The sequence below is a fragment of the Ictalurus punctatus genome, chromosome 16 (genome assembly GCF_001660625.3).
Source record: "Ictalurus punctatus breed USDA103 chromosome 16, Coco_2.0, whole genome shotgun sequence".
NCBI lineage: Eukaryota > Metazoa > Chordata > Actinopteri > Siluriformes > Ictaluridae > Ictalurus > Ictalurus punctatus.
In genome coordinates, this window is record NC_030431.2 from 23,443,909 (window position 1) to 23,461,956 (window position 18,048).

The following is an 18,048-nucleotide window of genomic DNA, read 5'->3' on the forward strand; positions in this document are numbered from 1 at the left end:
ATTTACAGGGTGCGCCGCTGCTTTTAGATGTCCTATAAATGTCAAGCAAAGTGTGTGTCGGTGCTAAACAGTGGGACTAATGCAAGATTTACACATTAGAAGTCACTTTCAGGTTCCCGCTGAGATTCCTGAGCACAAATTAAGAGTAGAAATGGAGCATATCAATGGCCAATGGGCATTTTCCACTAAAAAGACTTTTTAGTCCAGACAGGCCTGTGGGAAGCGCACGCTCAATGGGAACACTGTGTGGAAGACTGATATGTGAAAAAAAGCTTTAAGGTTAAGACTGAATCTGTTCACTCGGAGTTCTCGCTAAGCAACTCCAACAGTCCTGTGTGTTTCCTCGGCTGTAACACAGCAGAAAGATACGTGATATTATCGTGTAAGCGGAAATAGTCGGGTCCTGAGATTAGTTCTCAAGTATTTCTCAGGATTTGGATGGGGTATTAGGTGTCTTAGAAGGACGGCGCGGTGGTATGTGTTGTCGCCTCACATCTCCCCGGTCTGATCCTGAGCTCGGGTTAATGCCTGTGCTGAGTTTCGCATGTTCTGTACATGTGGGTTTCTTCCACGTTCTCCAGTTTCCTCACACCTCCCATGAATTAGCTACTTTAGATTGCCACTAGGTGTGAATGAGTGAGAGAAAGTGTGTATGCGTGTGTGTGTGTGTGTGTGTGCATGGCGCTGCAATGCACCGGCGTCGCGTCCGGGACGTATCCCCATCTACCGTCCAGTATTCCTACAATAGATGCTGAATCTAACCCCATCTACTGAAGATTAAGTTCTCTCACACCGCCATATTTTATTTTTCGCAACTACTTTTATTATAACCTTGTTGGCGATTAACCATGGGAATACACGTCGACTTACACAAACCTAGCACTCTGGACTCACTGGCATTGTCGGCAGGAGGGTCCAAGTTATAGTATATATAGAAGAATAAAAAAAAAAAAGATTTTAAAAGAAGTAAATCAGCTCCATTTGGACGAGAAGCTAAAAATCAGCGCAATCAAAACGTCAAATGATTGGAAGCGGCCTAAATGACTATTTCTATAATGATATTTTTCATTTTGTTCACTGATGATCTGACAACAGCCATCACTACATCATCACACGTCATTAGAGCTGTTGGATTTTATTGAGTCTCCAGTTGGCGCACGCCAGAGTTGGGGTTCGGGTTCAAAGCTAGGCCCTCTGGGTCAGGGCAGTCTTCTACAGAATGCTCATCAAATCTCAAGCCTAACACTTCATTCAGCTCATGAAACCCCCTTAGGAATACCTGATGAGTGTGCCAGAGCAGAGAAAACACAACCCCTGTACAGAAAATAAACCTCCATCGCAGAACTGGTAGCCAGCGTCCTGTCCAAACACCAAATCGGCGAAAATGATACTGAAATAAAGCCGTCCTTTGGAAACAGTGCTCCACCATGGCCGTTACCCTGCGCTACAGGTGTCAAACAATTCAGAGCTCAGTACGTGGTTCCGTCACAGAGAAGACGCAACTGCAGACTGACAATGTGAAACACTGGGACAGGGACAGTACGTACTGGTGAATGGCTTGGAGGAATTTCCTCTGGTGCTTCCTGACTCTGGCGTGATCCATCTTCCTCACCAGCTTGGTGTTCTTGTAGATGAGCCAGGTCTCCCTGAGAACGTTTGCAGCAGTGTTCTTCACCTGAGGTAGACGGAATACATGCTCACTCACACTGCAGCACTGCGCTTTCAGGGTGAGACAGACTATCAAGGCTTGGTAGCTACATTAACTTGAACTTATTTAGATTTTTACTTCAAATTGCATGATTATACGAAGTTTTGATTCTAAATATCACTTAAAAGTAAATGGATTGTCCAAAAAACAGTGGCTAAAACAGTATGCCTGGAATAATAACAAAAATTCATCTTCCAATGTCTAACATTTTTAACATTCGAGTCAATATGTACCGACCGAAATTCTAGAAACATTTTAGCGCTGTTGAGGAATGTCACGTGACACGAGGAGGTAAAACAAACAAACAAAAAAATTAAACAACCAAGCAAACAAGACGTTCAGTGGAATCTGACACCAAAACATATTTTGCTTCATTTCTCTGTTATTTATTTATTTATTTATGTATTTATGTATGTAGCAGTCCCTGTAGGATTTCGCGATTTTGCGATCGCAGAAACGAACACGAAATCAAGCAGACGACGCGAGATTCGGAGGAGCTTGCGATTTTTCTAAATTACCGCCGACGTTCCGCAGATTTGGGCCAAGGCGCGGCAACGTGCGTTCGGCTAAAGCCCTCTTCGATTGACGTGCGTTGAATATGAGCACAGCTAAAAGGCCTCGTTTACCAACAAACATCACTGCGAAAGACAATTTCGTGCGATTTCGCCAATGAAACTAGTTTTCCGCCAAAAAAAAAAAAAAAAAAAAAAAAACCTCACAAAAAAACTCCATCACAAATTTAGAAGAAAAAAAAAAGCCACAGCAAAATCGAGCATTTTCGGCCGCAACGATCACAAAAAGTCAACTCTGCGAAATCCTGTACATACTGATGTCTACATGTATATACAGTATGTACGTATTTATTCGTTAGTTTGTTTATTTATTTATTTAATGTAGAAAGCTAGTAAAGCTTGAGAATGACAAATAGCTTAGAGAGCCACTGAAGTTTACATTCATTTACTGTAATGCTCTCAGGTGGTTTGAGAGGTTATTTACATCTTAGTTTCCTAAATATATATATATATATATATATATATATATATATATATATATATATATATATATATATATATATATATATATATATATATATATAAAATAAAATTCTATTAATTAAATTGACTGCAAGTGTGGATTCTATGTATGAAAGGGTTCAATTTACATCCCACCTTGATGTCTAGGTTCCTTCTAGCACTCTAAAGTCTTCGGTTTCTCTGGCTATGAGAACTTTCAGATGTTCCAGATGAGGATATTCCGTTCAGAAAGCTCAGAGTCGAAAGCTTTTAGAGATTTAGAACGACTCACCATCAAAAAGAAAAAACAACAACAACAAAAAACCCAAAAGTCTGCTCGAGTCTACTTTACCATAGAGATCCCAAGTTCCCGCGCTACTGTTTTATTTATCCTTTAGTTTTATTTGTACAGTTTACTGCTACATAGTACATCTGGAGGTATAACGTCTATACAAATAAAACTGAACTGAACTGACTCACTCTTTTTGTCAGCTGCGTGTCCATCATAAAGTTATGTACATGTTTTTCGGCTTTGGTTAATTCCAGTTTTTTTGCGACCACGGCCACCACCAAAGCAGTGCATCCGGCCCCCTGAGGGGAAGAAAAAATAGACATTGAATATCGCCTCGGGTTTGATTTCCCACAGCAAAAATAAACAGCATTATCACTCGATACACTGTATTTTATAACACTATATCAGTAAGCTATACACTTTTGTAGAAGCACAGCTCTGCTTTTAGAATCCCAAAGGAACATGATTCGACATTAAAAAAAAACAAAACAAAAACAAACGTACACTGAACCGCGAGCGTCAGACTCACCATAATCCCGGTGAGGAGACAGACCCCTTTGCCACAGTATGTGTTAGGGACCATGTCCCCGTATCCGATGGTTAGAAAAGTGATTGAGATCAACCACATGGCTCCTAGGAAGTTGCTGGTTACATCCTGGTTATCGTGGTACCTACAGCATGTGCATGAGGAACACACATTAGGAAAAATCTACCACACTAATTTGAGTTTCCATTCTAGGGAATCCCATTACTGCCCTGTACGAATAAAAAAAAATCCCGCTCACCCTCTCAAGAAAAAGTACTGTTATTATGACGCGAGCGTCTGGTTATTACAAGAACGAGATGATCTTGTTTCTACGAGAAAACACCTTATTTTTATGAGAAAGAATCTCGTTGTTGGAAGAAAGCATCTCGTTATTATGAGAAAACATCTCGTAGCTACAAGAAATGTCTCGTTATTTCGAGGAAACATCCGATAAGATGCTTTTTCTCGTAAATAAGATTTTATTTTTTGTAGCAACAAGATGTTTTCTCGTAGCGATGAGAGGTTTCCTTCTAATAAAGATGCTTTCTCGTTGTAATGAAATGTTCTTTCATAATAAGAGGTTTTCTTGTAAAAATGAGAGGTTTTCTTGTAAAATGAGAGGATTTCTTGTAAAAATGAGATGTTTTCTTGTAAAATGAGAGGATTTCTTGTAAAAATGAGAGGATTTCTTGTTATACTGAGAGGTTTTCTTGTAAAATGAGAGGATTTCTTGTAAAAATGAGATGTTTTCTTGTAAAATGAGAGGATTTCTTGTAAAAATGAGATGTTTTCTTGTAAAATTAGAGGATTTCTTGTTAAAATTAGATCTTTTCTTGTTATACTGAGAGGTTTTCTTGTAATAGCAAGATGTTTTCTTATAACAATGCAAAGTTTTCTTGTAGAAACAAGATGCTTTTTTGTAAAAAAAAAAAAAAAAAAAGAAAAAAAAAAAAAGATGTTCTCCAGTAGTACTGCAATGTCTTCTGGTTTCCTCACAATAATGAGACGTTTCCTCACAATAATGAGACGTTTTCTCGTCATAAAGGAAACGTTCTGCTAGTAAAACGATAGCGGTACAAGAAAAAAAAACTTTTCTGAAATTAATGACATACTGATGGGGATTATTCTTCTTAGGTTGCAGCAATGCGCTTCTGTAACATTCACTCGCTAGTCCATATTGATTTAAGATCGAGGATCAGATTTTTCCCTCGTAATGAATGCAGCTTTACTGAAAAAAACAGAAAGAGTAATCAGGGAGCTTATATTAAAACGTTTAATATGCAAGCCACTGATACGAGCTGCCATCTGTAGCATTAGATTGTGTTAATCCACAATTAGTTTGTGTACTTTTTAAACGCTAACCGAAGCGTCAGGGTGACCCGACGGGCCTTTGTCCTGGTTTTCCAAGCGTACTGTTGAACAGGTTGTTCCCTAAAGGACCATTCACAAAGCAGCTCCAGGAATGAAACCTGAGAAACGCTCCAGACTGTGAGGTGTGACAGGAAGACAGCATCCCACACAGTTATCCTCACTCCTACTCGACAATCCCTGCACTGTATTTTTATTCAAAATTTGTAGAATAATACATTGCTTAACACGTTCTTGGTGCTCCCGCCATCCTAATCTTAACTTTACCTAGCTAGAACTATGCTAATAAACCAGCTCGCATTTGTAATCTAACTTAGCTAGGCACGTAGATTATCATACCGGCTAACGGTTCTGTGGCTAAAATTTCACATGTACCACATCATAATCCTCTACTAATCTGCTTATTAAACATGATTGGCCAAAAACCACAGAGCTAATTCAGTGACATCACAATTTGGGACCATGCATAACGCTCCAGTAAACAGAAGAAAATGTCATCTACAGAATAAGAACCCGATGCTCAGAGGAGGTTGTGAGTTCAAGGCTACTTCAACGCTTGCTCAAGGTATGGCTTAATATATTTTCAATGCATTTCCCTTCAACTTACAAGTGACTGTTTCGCAGTATACCTAATAAACTGGAAACACCGCAAATGAACACATCGTCCCCAAGCAGACAGAATATTTCGGAGTGCCCCACGATGCTGTGACTCACACCTCAGAAAGTGTGACATTTCGTCTCTGCAGCAGCACGGCACCTCTGCTGTAGTCCTAATTATCTTAACCGTAAGTGTAATTATTGGATGAGTCAGGTGTAGGAAAAACAGTTACTATATCTGCAGTGCGGGAATTCCCGGGAGAGAAACTGAGAAGCGGTGTGTTAATACAGAATATACTGTGGTAAATAGCGCTATGGCATGATGTTCTTTGTATGAAGGTGTCTCTAACCTTGAAAGTGTCCTTCAGGGAGCCAAGGAAAGGCTGAAAATTAGATTGCAGTCCCTTATCTGATGATTAAAAAAAAAAAAAAAAAAAAAAAAACCGACAAGACAACATGCTACTGTTTTCCAACAGCAGATGTGTCACCGCTGTAGGCCCGATCGATGCTGTTTTAATTAGCGCTGCTCTTTCTAGCATGGAACGTAAACGGAATTTTAATGCCGCTCTGCTACGCTGCAGGATGCAATGACAAACACGGATGTTAAGCATATGTGTTGGAGTGTAAACCCAGCCTAAACAGTGTATATATATATGTGTGTGTGTGTGTGTGGGTGAGTGAGCTGCTACACCTTTCGCACGCCCTGACAGTCCAGGCGGCGATGATCCACAGGGAAATGGTGAAGACGAGCAGCACGGTGCCGGGGCAGATGGTCATGAGGGTCTTCATGACAAAGCGCGTGTTGAAGTTGATCTTGTTGAGGGCGCCGATGCTGCGTGATGACGCGTCCGTGAACAGCTTGCTGTGCAGAAGCATGACGCGGGCGATCAGGTAGAGGCGCAGGAACATGGGGATGGACAGGATAATGTCCACGTCGGCGTCCGTCTTGGACGGCGTGTAGTAGAAGGCCAGGCGCGCCGTCCACGTGAAGGTGTATTTGCCCGGGATGGGGTGGATGGCGCACACCAGGATTTCCAGGCAGATGAAGAAGATGCGCTCGTACGTCATGGCTATCCTCCAGTCGTCCGCTGCGTTGTCTACCATAAACAGCTGAGGTGGTGCGGGGTGGGGGAGAGAGGAAAAATAAAATGATGAAAACAGTCTGAATTTAAACCTGAAAAGCTGCAAAGAATTCACTGTGTTTCGAGTGATTTTTTTTCTGTGTGATATGTAAATTAATGTGACAGTTTAGAACAAAATAATCACCATGTTTACATGCAGACCAATAACTGAGAACCAAAATCCCAGGGGGTGGAGCTGGACCTAATCCAACTCCTCCTATAAACCTAATCTCTAATCCCTAACCCAAGAGACGCTGCAACAACAAACGCACTTATCCAGCCTGAAACGCATGCTGCGTCCCAATTCGCCTACTATCCGTACTAAACAGGATCCGAGATGAGAATTAACGTGTCCCAAATCGTAGTACGTTCAACTGAGTATCTCAAAGGTACATAGTATATGAGAGGCAAATTGAGACGCAACAACAGTAGTTTGTCTCAACCTACTGGCTCAACTCCGCCCAGGTAGGAGGAGCTGGATCAGGTCTGACTCCGCCCTCTGGACTTTTGGTTCAGCAATGAGTGTTACGAACAATAATACAGAATGAGTAACTTTGATAAACAGGAAGAGTAAATAAATTTAGGCCAATCCCATTCCAATCAAACATTATCGGTAATCTGTAAAAAACAAACAAACAAACAAACAAAAAAAACAACAACCTAATTTCAAAGACACCTAAAAAACCCCAAGCATTTTTGCAATCTCAGAAAAAGGGGTACTAAATGGTACCTTTCGTTGTCACTGGGGTGATACGTTTTACCTAGAAAAGTGCATATAATTTAACTTTAAAGCTTTACCCCAAAAACAATCCTGTACCTTAAATCTTTTTAAAAAGTGTACACAACATCACATTACATATTCAATTCACAAAAATCGAAGTGGACCATCCCGGTGACTCGGAAAGGTATTGATTTTTTATCTTCTCTAAAAAAAAAAAAACCTGCCATGAAAAGTATGTGTCGCTAGTTTCTTTCGTTTCTCTAAAAACAAGCTCACGTGGCGTAACGGAGGGGGCGGAGTCAGGTGGAGGAACGCAGGGAACTCTTCTCACACGCTACACATTCTACTTTAATAATCCGTTAAAGACGAGAATTTCTTCCGCCATCGGCCTCACATCCTGTACGGGACCGTTTCCGTCATATTACACAACGACCAATTTAGGAGCGGAAAAATAAACAAATAAATAAAACATGCAGCTTCTCTGAAGAAACAAATTTCATAGTGCATGTTTTACAAGATTTTTTAAAAAAAATAAATAAAAAATTGCGAGGTTGGATTTTTGCGAAAGGGAATCTAATAATGTTTCGCATAATGTCTCCCTCGCTGTCTTTTGAATAAGAACGCTGGACGCAGCTGAGGTTTTGCCGAGACTGACATCATTTAACGTCCAAGACCTTGCACTAGTAAACACTGGCTCATTCTTACATTCTGATAAAGACTTGATAAGACACCGACACCTCGCATGGCCGTTAAATTAGGTTCAGATTGCATGTAATATTCAGGTAATCGGAGCTCTTCAGCAGTGTTGGCTGTTGTTATGAATAGTTCATTCAGAATTCGCAGTTCGCAATGGATTGATGACAATCTTTGCGTAAGCACCGTTCGCACCATATTAATATAATATTTATCATATCACTATGATCTCCGTGCTATGATTTTGTCCGCAGCAGTGTGTTTGTGACCGTGTCCCTTTCCCTATGGTACGAGGAAAAACACTCGGCTATTTTCAGCACACGCACTCACATACATTGCAATTTCAATCTCAGCTCAGCAGCCCGTGCCAGCACTCATCCCTCACTGCTCATTCGCAAGCCCATCTTTCAGGCACTGCCACCATGTTTCTCTGCAACTGGCTCATGCCTGGGAACCACTCAACATCTCCCCCGCCTCCTTCTCCGTCGCCTCCACCTTCGGCTCGATAAATAACTCCCACCCAAACGGGCGTGTTGTCAAAGCGGCTCCCCTCCTTGATAATCTGCGCAGATAAACTTCCCTCCCTACGTCCTCCTCGAGCTGTCCGTCACCTCAAGGTCCACTCGCCGTTCTCCGTCAGCGCCACATATTTCACCGTTCTCCCTCTTCATCTTTCTTTCCCGTTCTCAGTCTCAACTCTATCTGGCGTGTCTGCAACTCTCAGATACGACAGGAGGAAAGCATAAACTCCCGACACGATGAATTTCAATGAGGCTTGTGCATTCTGGAGGCACTCGCACAGTAATAGGTTTACTGTTAAACCGGCAGGAGAGTCTACGGGCACTTTTCAAGCGGAATTCTTGTTGCGGGTGAAGATGTGTTGTTCTTTATAGGGTTTTATACAACAGCCCTGTTGGATTCTTGTTTCTGATTAGTCTTAAGCTGTTGATTTGTTTCCCATAACGGCAGCTCTGACAGTAGTTCCGGCTGCGAGGCAAATATATATATATAAATATATACACACGAACAGCTAATTCACAGGGAATTGTATGGCTCCTGATAATGCAAGATTAAAAATACAACAAAAGCATGTGGAAAAAGTCTAGTCATTGATATGGGGACGTTTTATGTGAGGCGACGTTCATTTAGCATTTTATAGAAGAAGTCTCGGGTGTCAGCGCTTCGTAACAGTTAGTACGTTTTCCACCATGGGAAAGTCTTCAGAACTTTCAGGGTTTTCCAGAAGCTGCTGTGGGTTTTTTTTTTTTTTTGGTCTTTTTATTGTCAAGACAGAGCAAAAAAGAGGGGTTGGTGAGGGAATCATTATTTATACCTGCTATAATGCAGTAATAACAATATAAGTAATAAGTAGAATAAGTATCATTAGTATAATAAGTAATAACAGGAACTAACTTGTTTCCAACATTCCACAGCATAAAATGTAACTATTAAATGTAAATATATATATATTTTTAAATGTACATTATTTAATCAAGTGTAATTAACAAATCGATGTTGTATAAAAGGAACTTCGAGACATGCTGCTGTAAGAAAAGGAAATTATTTCATTCCGTGCAAATGTACCTAAGGTTCCTGTAAAAGTTCCTGGGTTCCTGAAAAGGTTTCTTTCAAACAGATTTCTACAGTAGAAATGTGCCAAAACATCTTTAAACTCGTTTTACATTCTCAAAAATAAATAAATAAAATTTTATATATATATATATATATATATATATATATATATATATATATATATATATATATATATATATATATATATATATATATATATATATATTTTAGTTCCTCGATGGTTCTTTAAATAATCCATATGTAGAGTTCTTGGGTTCCTAAAAGCGTTTTACTTGGAAGCCTCTTTGACATGGAAATCTATGGTTCAGGGTTCTACACAGAATATTTAAGTGACAAACCAAGGCACCATTCCGGATTTAATGGTGAACAGTTCTACCTTTCTAATGAGGTTCTAGGTGAAGTTTTTAATAAATGAGAACGCAACTGTGGTAGGGTTCTACATAGAACACTTAAGGGACAAATGAACAATTCATTCAGAGAAAAAAAAAAAGTTTCCTCAAACGTTCTTTGGGCAGTCTAAGTTTCTAATGAGGTTCTACAAGAAACAAGAACTATTGCTACAGGGTTTTTATACAGAACCTTTTAGAGACAAACCAAAGGTTCCTCAAAAGTTTCCTTGGATTGTCAACATTTCTAAATTCTAATGACCCCCCCAAGTATATATCCACTAACACTTCACTATCCTCACACTGCTTTAGGGATGTAACTCAAAATGAATATGTTATGCAGAATGGATAGATAATATGATGAAGAAAACTTGCCAGAAAGGTTCACAGGGCATTGGGGGGGGGGGGGGGGGGGGGGCTACTAGTTTGTTTGTATTTTGGGATTAGAACCAACTAAATATTGGGGACTGGGTTTTAAAAAACAGTCTTGTGCACATCTCTAGTTGAGACCAATTATTTACTGGACTGATGTAGCTGAGGTTGAGGAACTGTCAGAGCCATGCTGTCAGTGCTGACATTTCTAGCTCTGCTTTTTCCCCCTAAGCGCTTTCCGGTGTTTCTGGGGGCAGAGTAGTAGGGTTCATTTAAAAACAAAAAAAAGTTATAGTTTAGGATACTCCTACCTAAATCCACATACAGATATGGATATCTGGAGCACTGAACAGATACAGATACACATAGTGTCATTGTGTTACACTGCTTTGGTAAATATACGGTCCACAGAATGCAAGTCCAGTCTATTGCTGATTTACTGCAAATACTGAAAAAAAGTCCACACAGTTTCCCGATGCAGAGTCTATACAGCAGCCGTTCGTCACAGGCTACGGGGTATTTGATCCGACCCTGCGCACAATGCCCGATCTCACTAGTTAACTCCCTTCCTTTGTTAGGCGCGAGAGCTCATTAGTGAAATCAGCTATGGGTGTGAAGGGTATGAAACGAATACCTGAGGCCTTTATCGCCTGCAGGAAACCTTCACTCACGCAAAACGCTCTGATTCAGAGCTGATTCAGAGACGTCCCAGCCCCTTACGTGGTTAATTATTCACTTCGCTCCCTGCCACCCGGCTGCGCGTCATCAGCGTGAAAAAGGTCCGGATGCTTCAATAATTCAGAGGACGTAAAGACCATATAAATCTCAGCGTTAAATAAATGAGAATCTCCAATTATAAAATGCCTCTCTGCCAGCAATTTATATATATATATATATATATATATATATACACACATACACACACACAATATATATATATATATATATATATATATATATATATATATATATATATATATATATATATATATATATATATAAAAAAATTTTTTTTCTTCCCACCATTAAGAAAAAAAATGCCTCTGTTCCATTACTGGAAGTGAAACGGGATCAATGACCTAGATTGTATATTTATGGCATGTTACAAAACCACGAATCATTCAAACAAAAATACATCTTGGAGCTTTTAGGCGGCGCATTACACTCAAGGACACGCCGTATGGAACAAAATGAAAGCTACATGACTGCACCTACACACACTAATCATACACACATAATCATGTTAGAACACAAAAAACCTCCATTTACACCCCTCCCACACACACACACACACACGCACGAGAATTACACAGCATATAAAAATACTCTCACTGCATTTTACACTTCTTTAATTCAGTAAACTCTTCAAGCTAGAGCCTTAAAAGTTTTTAGAGCTCTTGGTTTTTCTTTTTTGTGCCTGTTTAACTTTTTTTTTTAAAGTCTTTTACATTTATAACGTGTCCTGCATTTTCCAGACGGCGGCTGTTAGGCTTTTCACTGATTTGTCTTCTTTTGTATTGCTGCAGTCCTTTTGGGGTTAGAAATGTGGCATTATTATTATTATTAGTAGTAGTAGTAGTAGTAGTAGTAGTAGTAGGAGGAGGAGGAGGAGGAAATGTAAAGCTGTTCCTTTAAGTTTTATAACACAGGAAAGTCTTTAGGATGGAGGACGTAATGTAAGTAATAACATGAACCTTTTATGGATGTTCCACAATATTAGACCTAGCTAGAAATGGATAAAAAGCTAAATAAATAAATAAATAAATAGTTATCGGTGGCAAAATTGCTGCAGTATAAGAGGAAACATATCAGGACATGCTGTTATATACATACATACACACACACACACACACACACACATAATTGTTATATTATATATATATATATATATAAATAAAATAATCAACTTTCGAGTGGTACAAGTGACTCCACTTCACATTACGACGCATTGCACCACCCTTGATTCGTTGATTATTTTTGTATCGTTTTACACCCAACGTAATGAACGAGGGACATTTAACTTTTCTGATTTTGACTTTTTCTCTTCAGCCCTTTATGAGCACGAACGCATGAACAAACGACGCATTGAAACTAAATTCGTTACAGAGCAGAATCACGGAGCTGGACTTTCAAATTTTGATGAAACATCTCAAATATCTGTCCTCGTGTTGTGCTCTGGAGACGGGACAATATTTCCGTGCGCGTGAAAGCAACCGTGTGTTGAACTTCATGAAGTCGGGATGGACAGCATGTGTTAATATGGCGAGCCGTAAAAGAAGCTGACCGCCTTTCAACCGTCATTCCTAACGGTCGTGATTTATTCGTTCGTCTTCGGTAAGGACTTCGGATCTGGGTCAGGGTCGCGGTAGATCTGAAACCTACAGTATTCTGGGAATTGTGGGGGCAAGGTGGAAATACACCCAGGATCTAAACGATACAATACGAATATAATGACATTGTTAAAATAAATAAATAAATAAATAAATAAAAAAGAGAGAGAGAGAGAGAAAATAGGCCAATATTTCAAAGTGTGTCCATGGAAGGAATGCTGTATTTAATTTCAATGCACACGAATATCGTGACATGCTTGAATATAGTAGGCCATAAAAACCTGATCTGCTTCCCTGAGGAAATAAACAAATACGTGTCAAAGCTGTATAATTAATGAGTTAGATTTTCCCTTTCTGATCTTCATGTCCTCCTATCTCATAAGACATGCTGCACGGCTCCGAGCTGTCAAGGATAGACCAGAGATCGGTGTCAGGAATACTCGAGTCCTCCAGCTTCTCAGTAATTCTGACAAGTGTGAGGAATGCAGCATCTCCGAGCCAGACTGTGTGCTTCAGGCCACACGTGCTTAGCTTAAACAGGGAGAGACAAGCTGGGGGGGGTGTAAATAAATAAATAAAGAAATAAAAATACAGACCTTCCTCAAGGCAGCAAAAGTGGCCTCGAGGAGGGGGATAAAAATCTTTCGTCTGTTTACCAGGGGCGATCGGCTGTCACGAAAGTGCTTTCCGAAAGTCTGTTCTTCCAAAGCGCGGTGATTAAACATTTAGATTGGGCTGTGCAAGGAAAGCTACTCGCTAGGTAAAACTAATTATGGTAATGGACAACCTGCAACACAATCCTCAAGAGGTCTTCACCTCAGCGCATCAGATATTCCGCACGGAGTGTCAGAGCCACCGGACGGGTAGAGCCGCTACGTTCGCCCACCGCACATATACACGCGTAGGTTAAGTTACACGCACAACAAACCAAGCTGACCTGAGCAACAACGTGACCAAATGAATCAAAGAAACCCTGGGGGTCAAGAGGATTTCCTGGAGGCTCATAGCGTAAATAAAACATGCTGACGGAGGCAGAGACTGGACAGTTGATCTCATCTCGGGTTCTCAAGGTGCTGTAGAGTCCAGAAGTTACCGAGAGCTAGTTGATTTCAGGAATTCAGGAATAAAAGCAGGAATAAAACTTTACCGTCCCGAAGGGTCCTATAACAGCATGCGTTGTATTTTTCTTATCGCGTAGGAGTTTTCCAAAAATGACATCGTTTCATTCCGTAAAAATCTCGATTTCAGTTTTAGACTCCTTCCAGGAATGTCAAAAAGAATCTTCACAGTATCAACGAGTATACGGATATTTAATACATTTGTCTTTGTTAAGTACGCTGCCACTACCGTCAGACGTGCTGTTATAGTTAATTAACATGTATCGACCAATCAGATTTGAGAATTCGTGCTTTTTTTTGCGGACAACTACTCGAATTCGCAAAATTGCAATGGCACAAAATTGTTTCGCACGCTCTTTCGCAGTGGAGTTTGCTGGAGACCTTTTAGCTGCACTCATGTTCCACGAACGTGAATCGAAGAGGCTGAATACGCGTCGTGATGGCGTCACCTGACGCGTCTCGGCCCAGGTCTGCGGAAAACCTTCTGCGGTTTTTTTTTTTCTTCAACTGCAAGTTTGTGCGAATTTCTGCAAAATCGTGAAATCCTGGAAGGACTGATTAAGAGCAAAAAGTACAATATCAGAATTCTACTGATGTACCATTTTACCTCTCGGTCCACTACATCTCAATCATAGCTACCTATTTAACTTATAAACAATTATATCATTTATTTAATGTATGCAAAACGTCCAATCCCAAACACGTGGACAGAAGAAGAATAAAATCGCATCAGCGAGGATGTAGAAACTGTGGATTTGGCAACCCTGCAGTTAACTAGCCAGATTTCTGTACAGGATGTCAGGAGACGTGGAACATTTCCAAATTGCATAATCTTTAACGAAATTCATGGAGATATGAATGAGAGTAATGAGGATGTAGAGATGTTATTTTTAGTCGTTTCTTACAACATTAAACGAGTTTATAAATCTACGTCGATTATTTTTAACGGTTTAAAATGACTTTAATCTGCAATAAGATCAATGAAAATACAACGCCAGATGTCGTGCAGTCAGTCCTCCTTAAGCCTGACCATCACCATGATGGATTTGACAAGTGCTGACACTCAATTTCCTTTGTTTCTTACGAGTATAGACTTTGTCTTGCTATTGATTTGAACTTTTTGGCCAGGAAGAAGAGGATCTGAAGCGAGACTCGACGGTCATCGGCATCTGTCACTCGGCTAGGCAGTGCAGGCCGGTTACTGGTTTCAAGGCTGCTCAATATAACTAATGGAGCGGGGCTCAATATTTAATCTGTGTAATGCGGAGATGGGAGCATATATCTTGTCACTGGGAAAAGAAATCGCTCCGTCTCATTAGTGAATTACAGCCTGAGAGGCTCGCCTCAATTAGAAATGACCGCCATGGTTTATTTATAATATCAAAGAGTGAGATGGTAAGAGGCCACTTTGCATAAACAGACGGCCTGTAGGAGGTTACTTTGAGAAGCTGTACGGTCTCTGCGTATTTCATCAACCGGACTCTGTTAGCGGGACGTAAAGCTTACGGGCGATCCTGATTAACGGTAAACCTGTAGGTATGCTGAGCGTGAGGAACGGATTAGCTAAAGATAACCCACACTCGCTATGGTGAATCTATACGGAACGGGCTTGTAGGTTTAATCGTGTTGTATCTGGACTGTAATTCTGTCCAGGAGACGTCAGCGCAGTGAAAACACAAAGGTCGCGGTGAAGAATGGAAATGAGACACCTTTCTCCGTGTCAGTGAGGAAACGTTTCACCACCAGATTAAAAGATCCGACACATCCTCTGTAGACTGACACTGTCACTCACACACACTCTTGAGTATACACACATACACACACACTTGCACGCGCATGAGTAGACGGTAAGGAAGGTGTCTCTCAGCAACGGAGGCGTGGCCTCCGTCTCTGTCTCTCCGGAAAGGAGGCGGGGCCTCCGTCCCTGCCTCTCAAGAAAGGAGGCATGGCCTCTGTGCCTGTCTCACAGGAAAGGAGGCGTGGCCTCGGTGCCTGTCTCTCAGCAAAAGAGGCGTGGCCTCTGTGCCTGTCTCTCAGCAAAGGATTATTTTGTGCATCATATATTATAACAAATCAAATCTGACGATTCTCATCATAGTCCAGGTGTGAAAGAGCTATCATTTTCTGACTAAAGATACAAAAGTCTTCAGCGGAGCCTTGAAGCCCCCGTACCTTTTTTTCCTGAGAGGGAGACCCTGAGTGAGTCTGACCGACACTCAAGCTCATACTGACCGCGCTAAACGCATCACAATCAAAATAAATGGTAAATGGCCTGCACTTTAACCTTAGCAATTCAACAAAGCGCTTTCTCATTCAGCCATTCTCACACTCACACACGCACACACACACACACCAATGGCAGCAGCGCTACCATGCAAGGCGCTAGCCTGCCATCGAGAACAACTCGGCGTTCAGCGTCTTGCCTCAGACGACTTCGGCATGCGGATTCGTGTGAATCGCCAACCCTGCGATCAGTGGACAACCACCAGTCTACCACCTGAGCCACAGCCGCCCCACAAAATAACCCCAAGTCATGACGAAATAACCCCACTGCTGTCTTCTTTCTCAAGCTTAATCTTAAGCAATGATTGTATGTTACACTACAGTGTATTACACTAAACACTGACTGACCCCCAGCCTTTATGAGCTGTCACAAGCCTACACAATCCAATAACTTCCAGCTCAGTGGAAAACCAGATGATTCAGCAACCGCCGGAGCTGCTGGTAATAAAGTGGTAACAACTTTACAGTGTGATAACATCAAAAAAAAAAAAAAAAGATTAGAGGAACAATCGAGCTAATAATAGCCACCAGCTATAGCAAATGATCGACATAATGAGAAAGTAACAAAACGGAACAAGGAGCTCGATATAACTTTATATATATATAAAACTTATAAATTTAGAAAAAGTGATGCCAGCGTGGTCCGACAACACTCACGCTAACACGCTAACACTCTGCTGTACCGCACGGGAGCTATTGACACGTATTATTGAAATGGGAGCTATTGACACTTATTAACCAAACCTGATGCACTAATCATTTTGAACGGGCGCCTGGTCTCTTCGGATTCTTCCGGCTTGCTGAATTAAAGATGGAAAAAGGAGAAGCCTGGAAACGATCCGTGCTTTATACGCCAGCTAACTCGTCACATTTCGTAATGCTAATAACCCTCCCAATAGGCGAAAAAAACGCCTTCAGGAAGGATTTCTCAAATAGCAGTGATGGTTGGAATGTGCAAAATAGTGCTTTGTTGTGTGTGTGTGTGCGCGCGCGTGTGTGTGCGCGCCATTTACACTGGCAGCACCTTTCTTCTGGCAAACCATTCAGAAGATCGATGTCCCTTTGAGACGTGCAAGCCTTAAATACAAGAAGAGGAGAAAAAAAAAAGAAAAAAAAAAAAAATCGCTCGCACATGAATTCCATCTTCTGAAATTCTGTGAACGTTTCTGCATATATTTACAGTCCTGATGACAAGATGAAGCATGAGCGCTAATATAATGTGTAAGACTGTGTTTGTGTCCCTACTGGGAATCTGCTCTGAGCGCTTTCTAACGCGAGACGGAGGTGAAGTGATAAGTTAAAGGCGCTGAAGGAAACACGGGCTGTTGCTTTATCCAGGTGTGGGCGGGTATTTCTCAAAGGCGGAACTTTATCTGTCCTAATGTTTGCGAAAGGTGGGAATCGACAACACGTGTCTGTTCTTAACGCTTCTGTAAGCGAGCTATTACAGACACTCATTTCTCGCTCGCTCTCTCTCTCGTCCTTCCTCGAGCGGGCACGCTTGCTTTTATAGAGTTATAATGAGCATGAAGTACTACAGAAAAAAAAGAGGGGAGATGAGGAAGGAGAAAAGAGCGACTCAAATTTCAAGGGATGGCTGGTCTCAAAACATGCTCGGTTTGAAGAAAGAAGCATTTGTACACGCTCACAGAAAACACAGCAGGTCCTGTCTGTGTCAAGAACCGTGTCTTTGTTACTATTTTAATGATGTAGCGCCAGATGGGGCGCTTCCTGGCATTCAGATCATTTATTTATTTATTAATGAAAGATTTCTAATAGCACTTATTTCACGGTTTTTCCACATACCGCTTGTGTGTTTTAGGCTTTTAAAAAAAAATCTTACGCTTAAGGTTAAATTTGGGGAAACTTTCCCTATAGTTTGACCCAAAACGTCAAAAAAAAAATAAATACTTGGACATTTGGAACA

The 18,048-nt window shown here is 40.9% G+C and overlaps 1 protein-coding gene across 1 annotated transcript in view; it reads right to left on the bottom strand.

Moving 5' to 3' along the window:
- Positions 1-18,048, bottom strand: part of kcnn2 (potassium calcium-activated channel subfamily N member 2) — a 52,709-nt gene that overhangs the window by 26,053 nt on the left and 8,608 nt on the right. Inside the window, exons 3-6 of the mRNA XM_017488356.3 lie at positions 6,196-6,614; positions 3,543-3,684; positions 3,202-3,312; positions 1,548-1,675 (exon numbers count right to left, since the gene is read on the bottom strand). Of these exons, the coding sequence (XP_017343845.3) occupies positions 1,548-1,675; positions 3,202-3,312; positions 3,543-3,684; positions 6,196-6,614 (800 nt within the window). The remainder of the gene's footprint in view (positions 1-1,547; positions 1,676-3,201; positions 3,313-3,542; positions 3,685-6,195; positions 6,615-18,048) is intronic.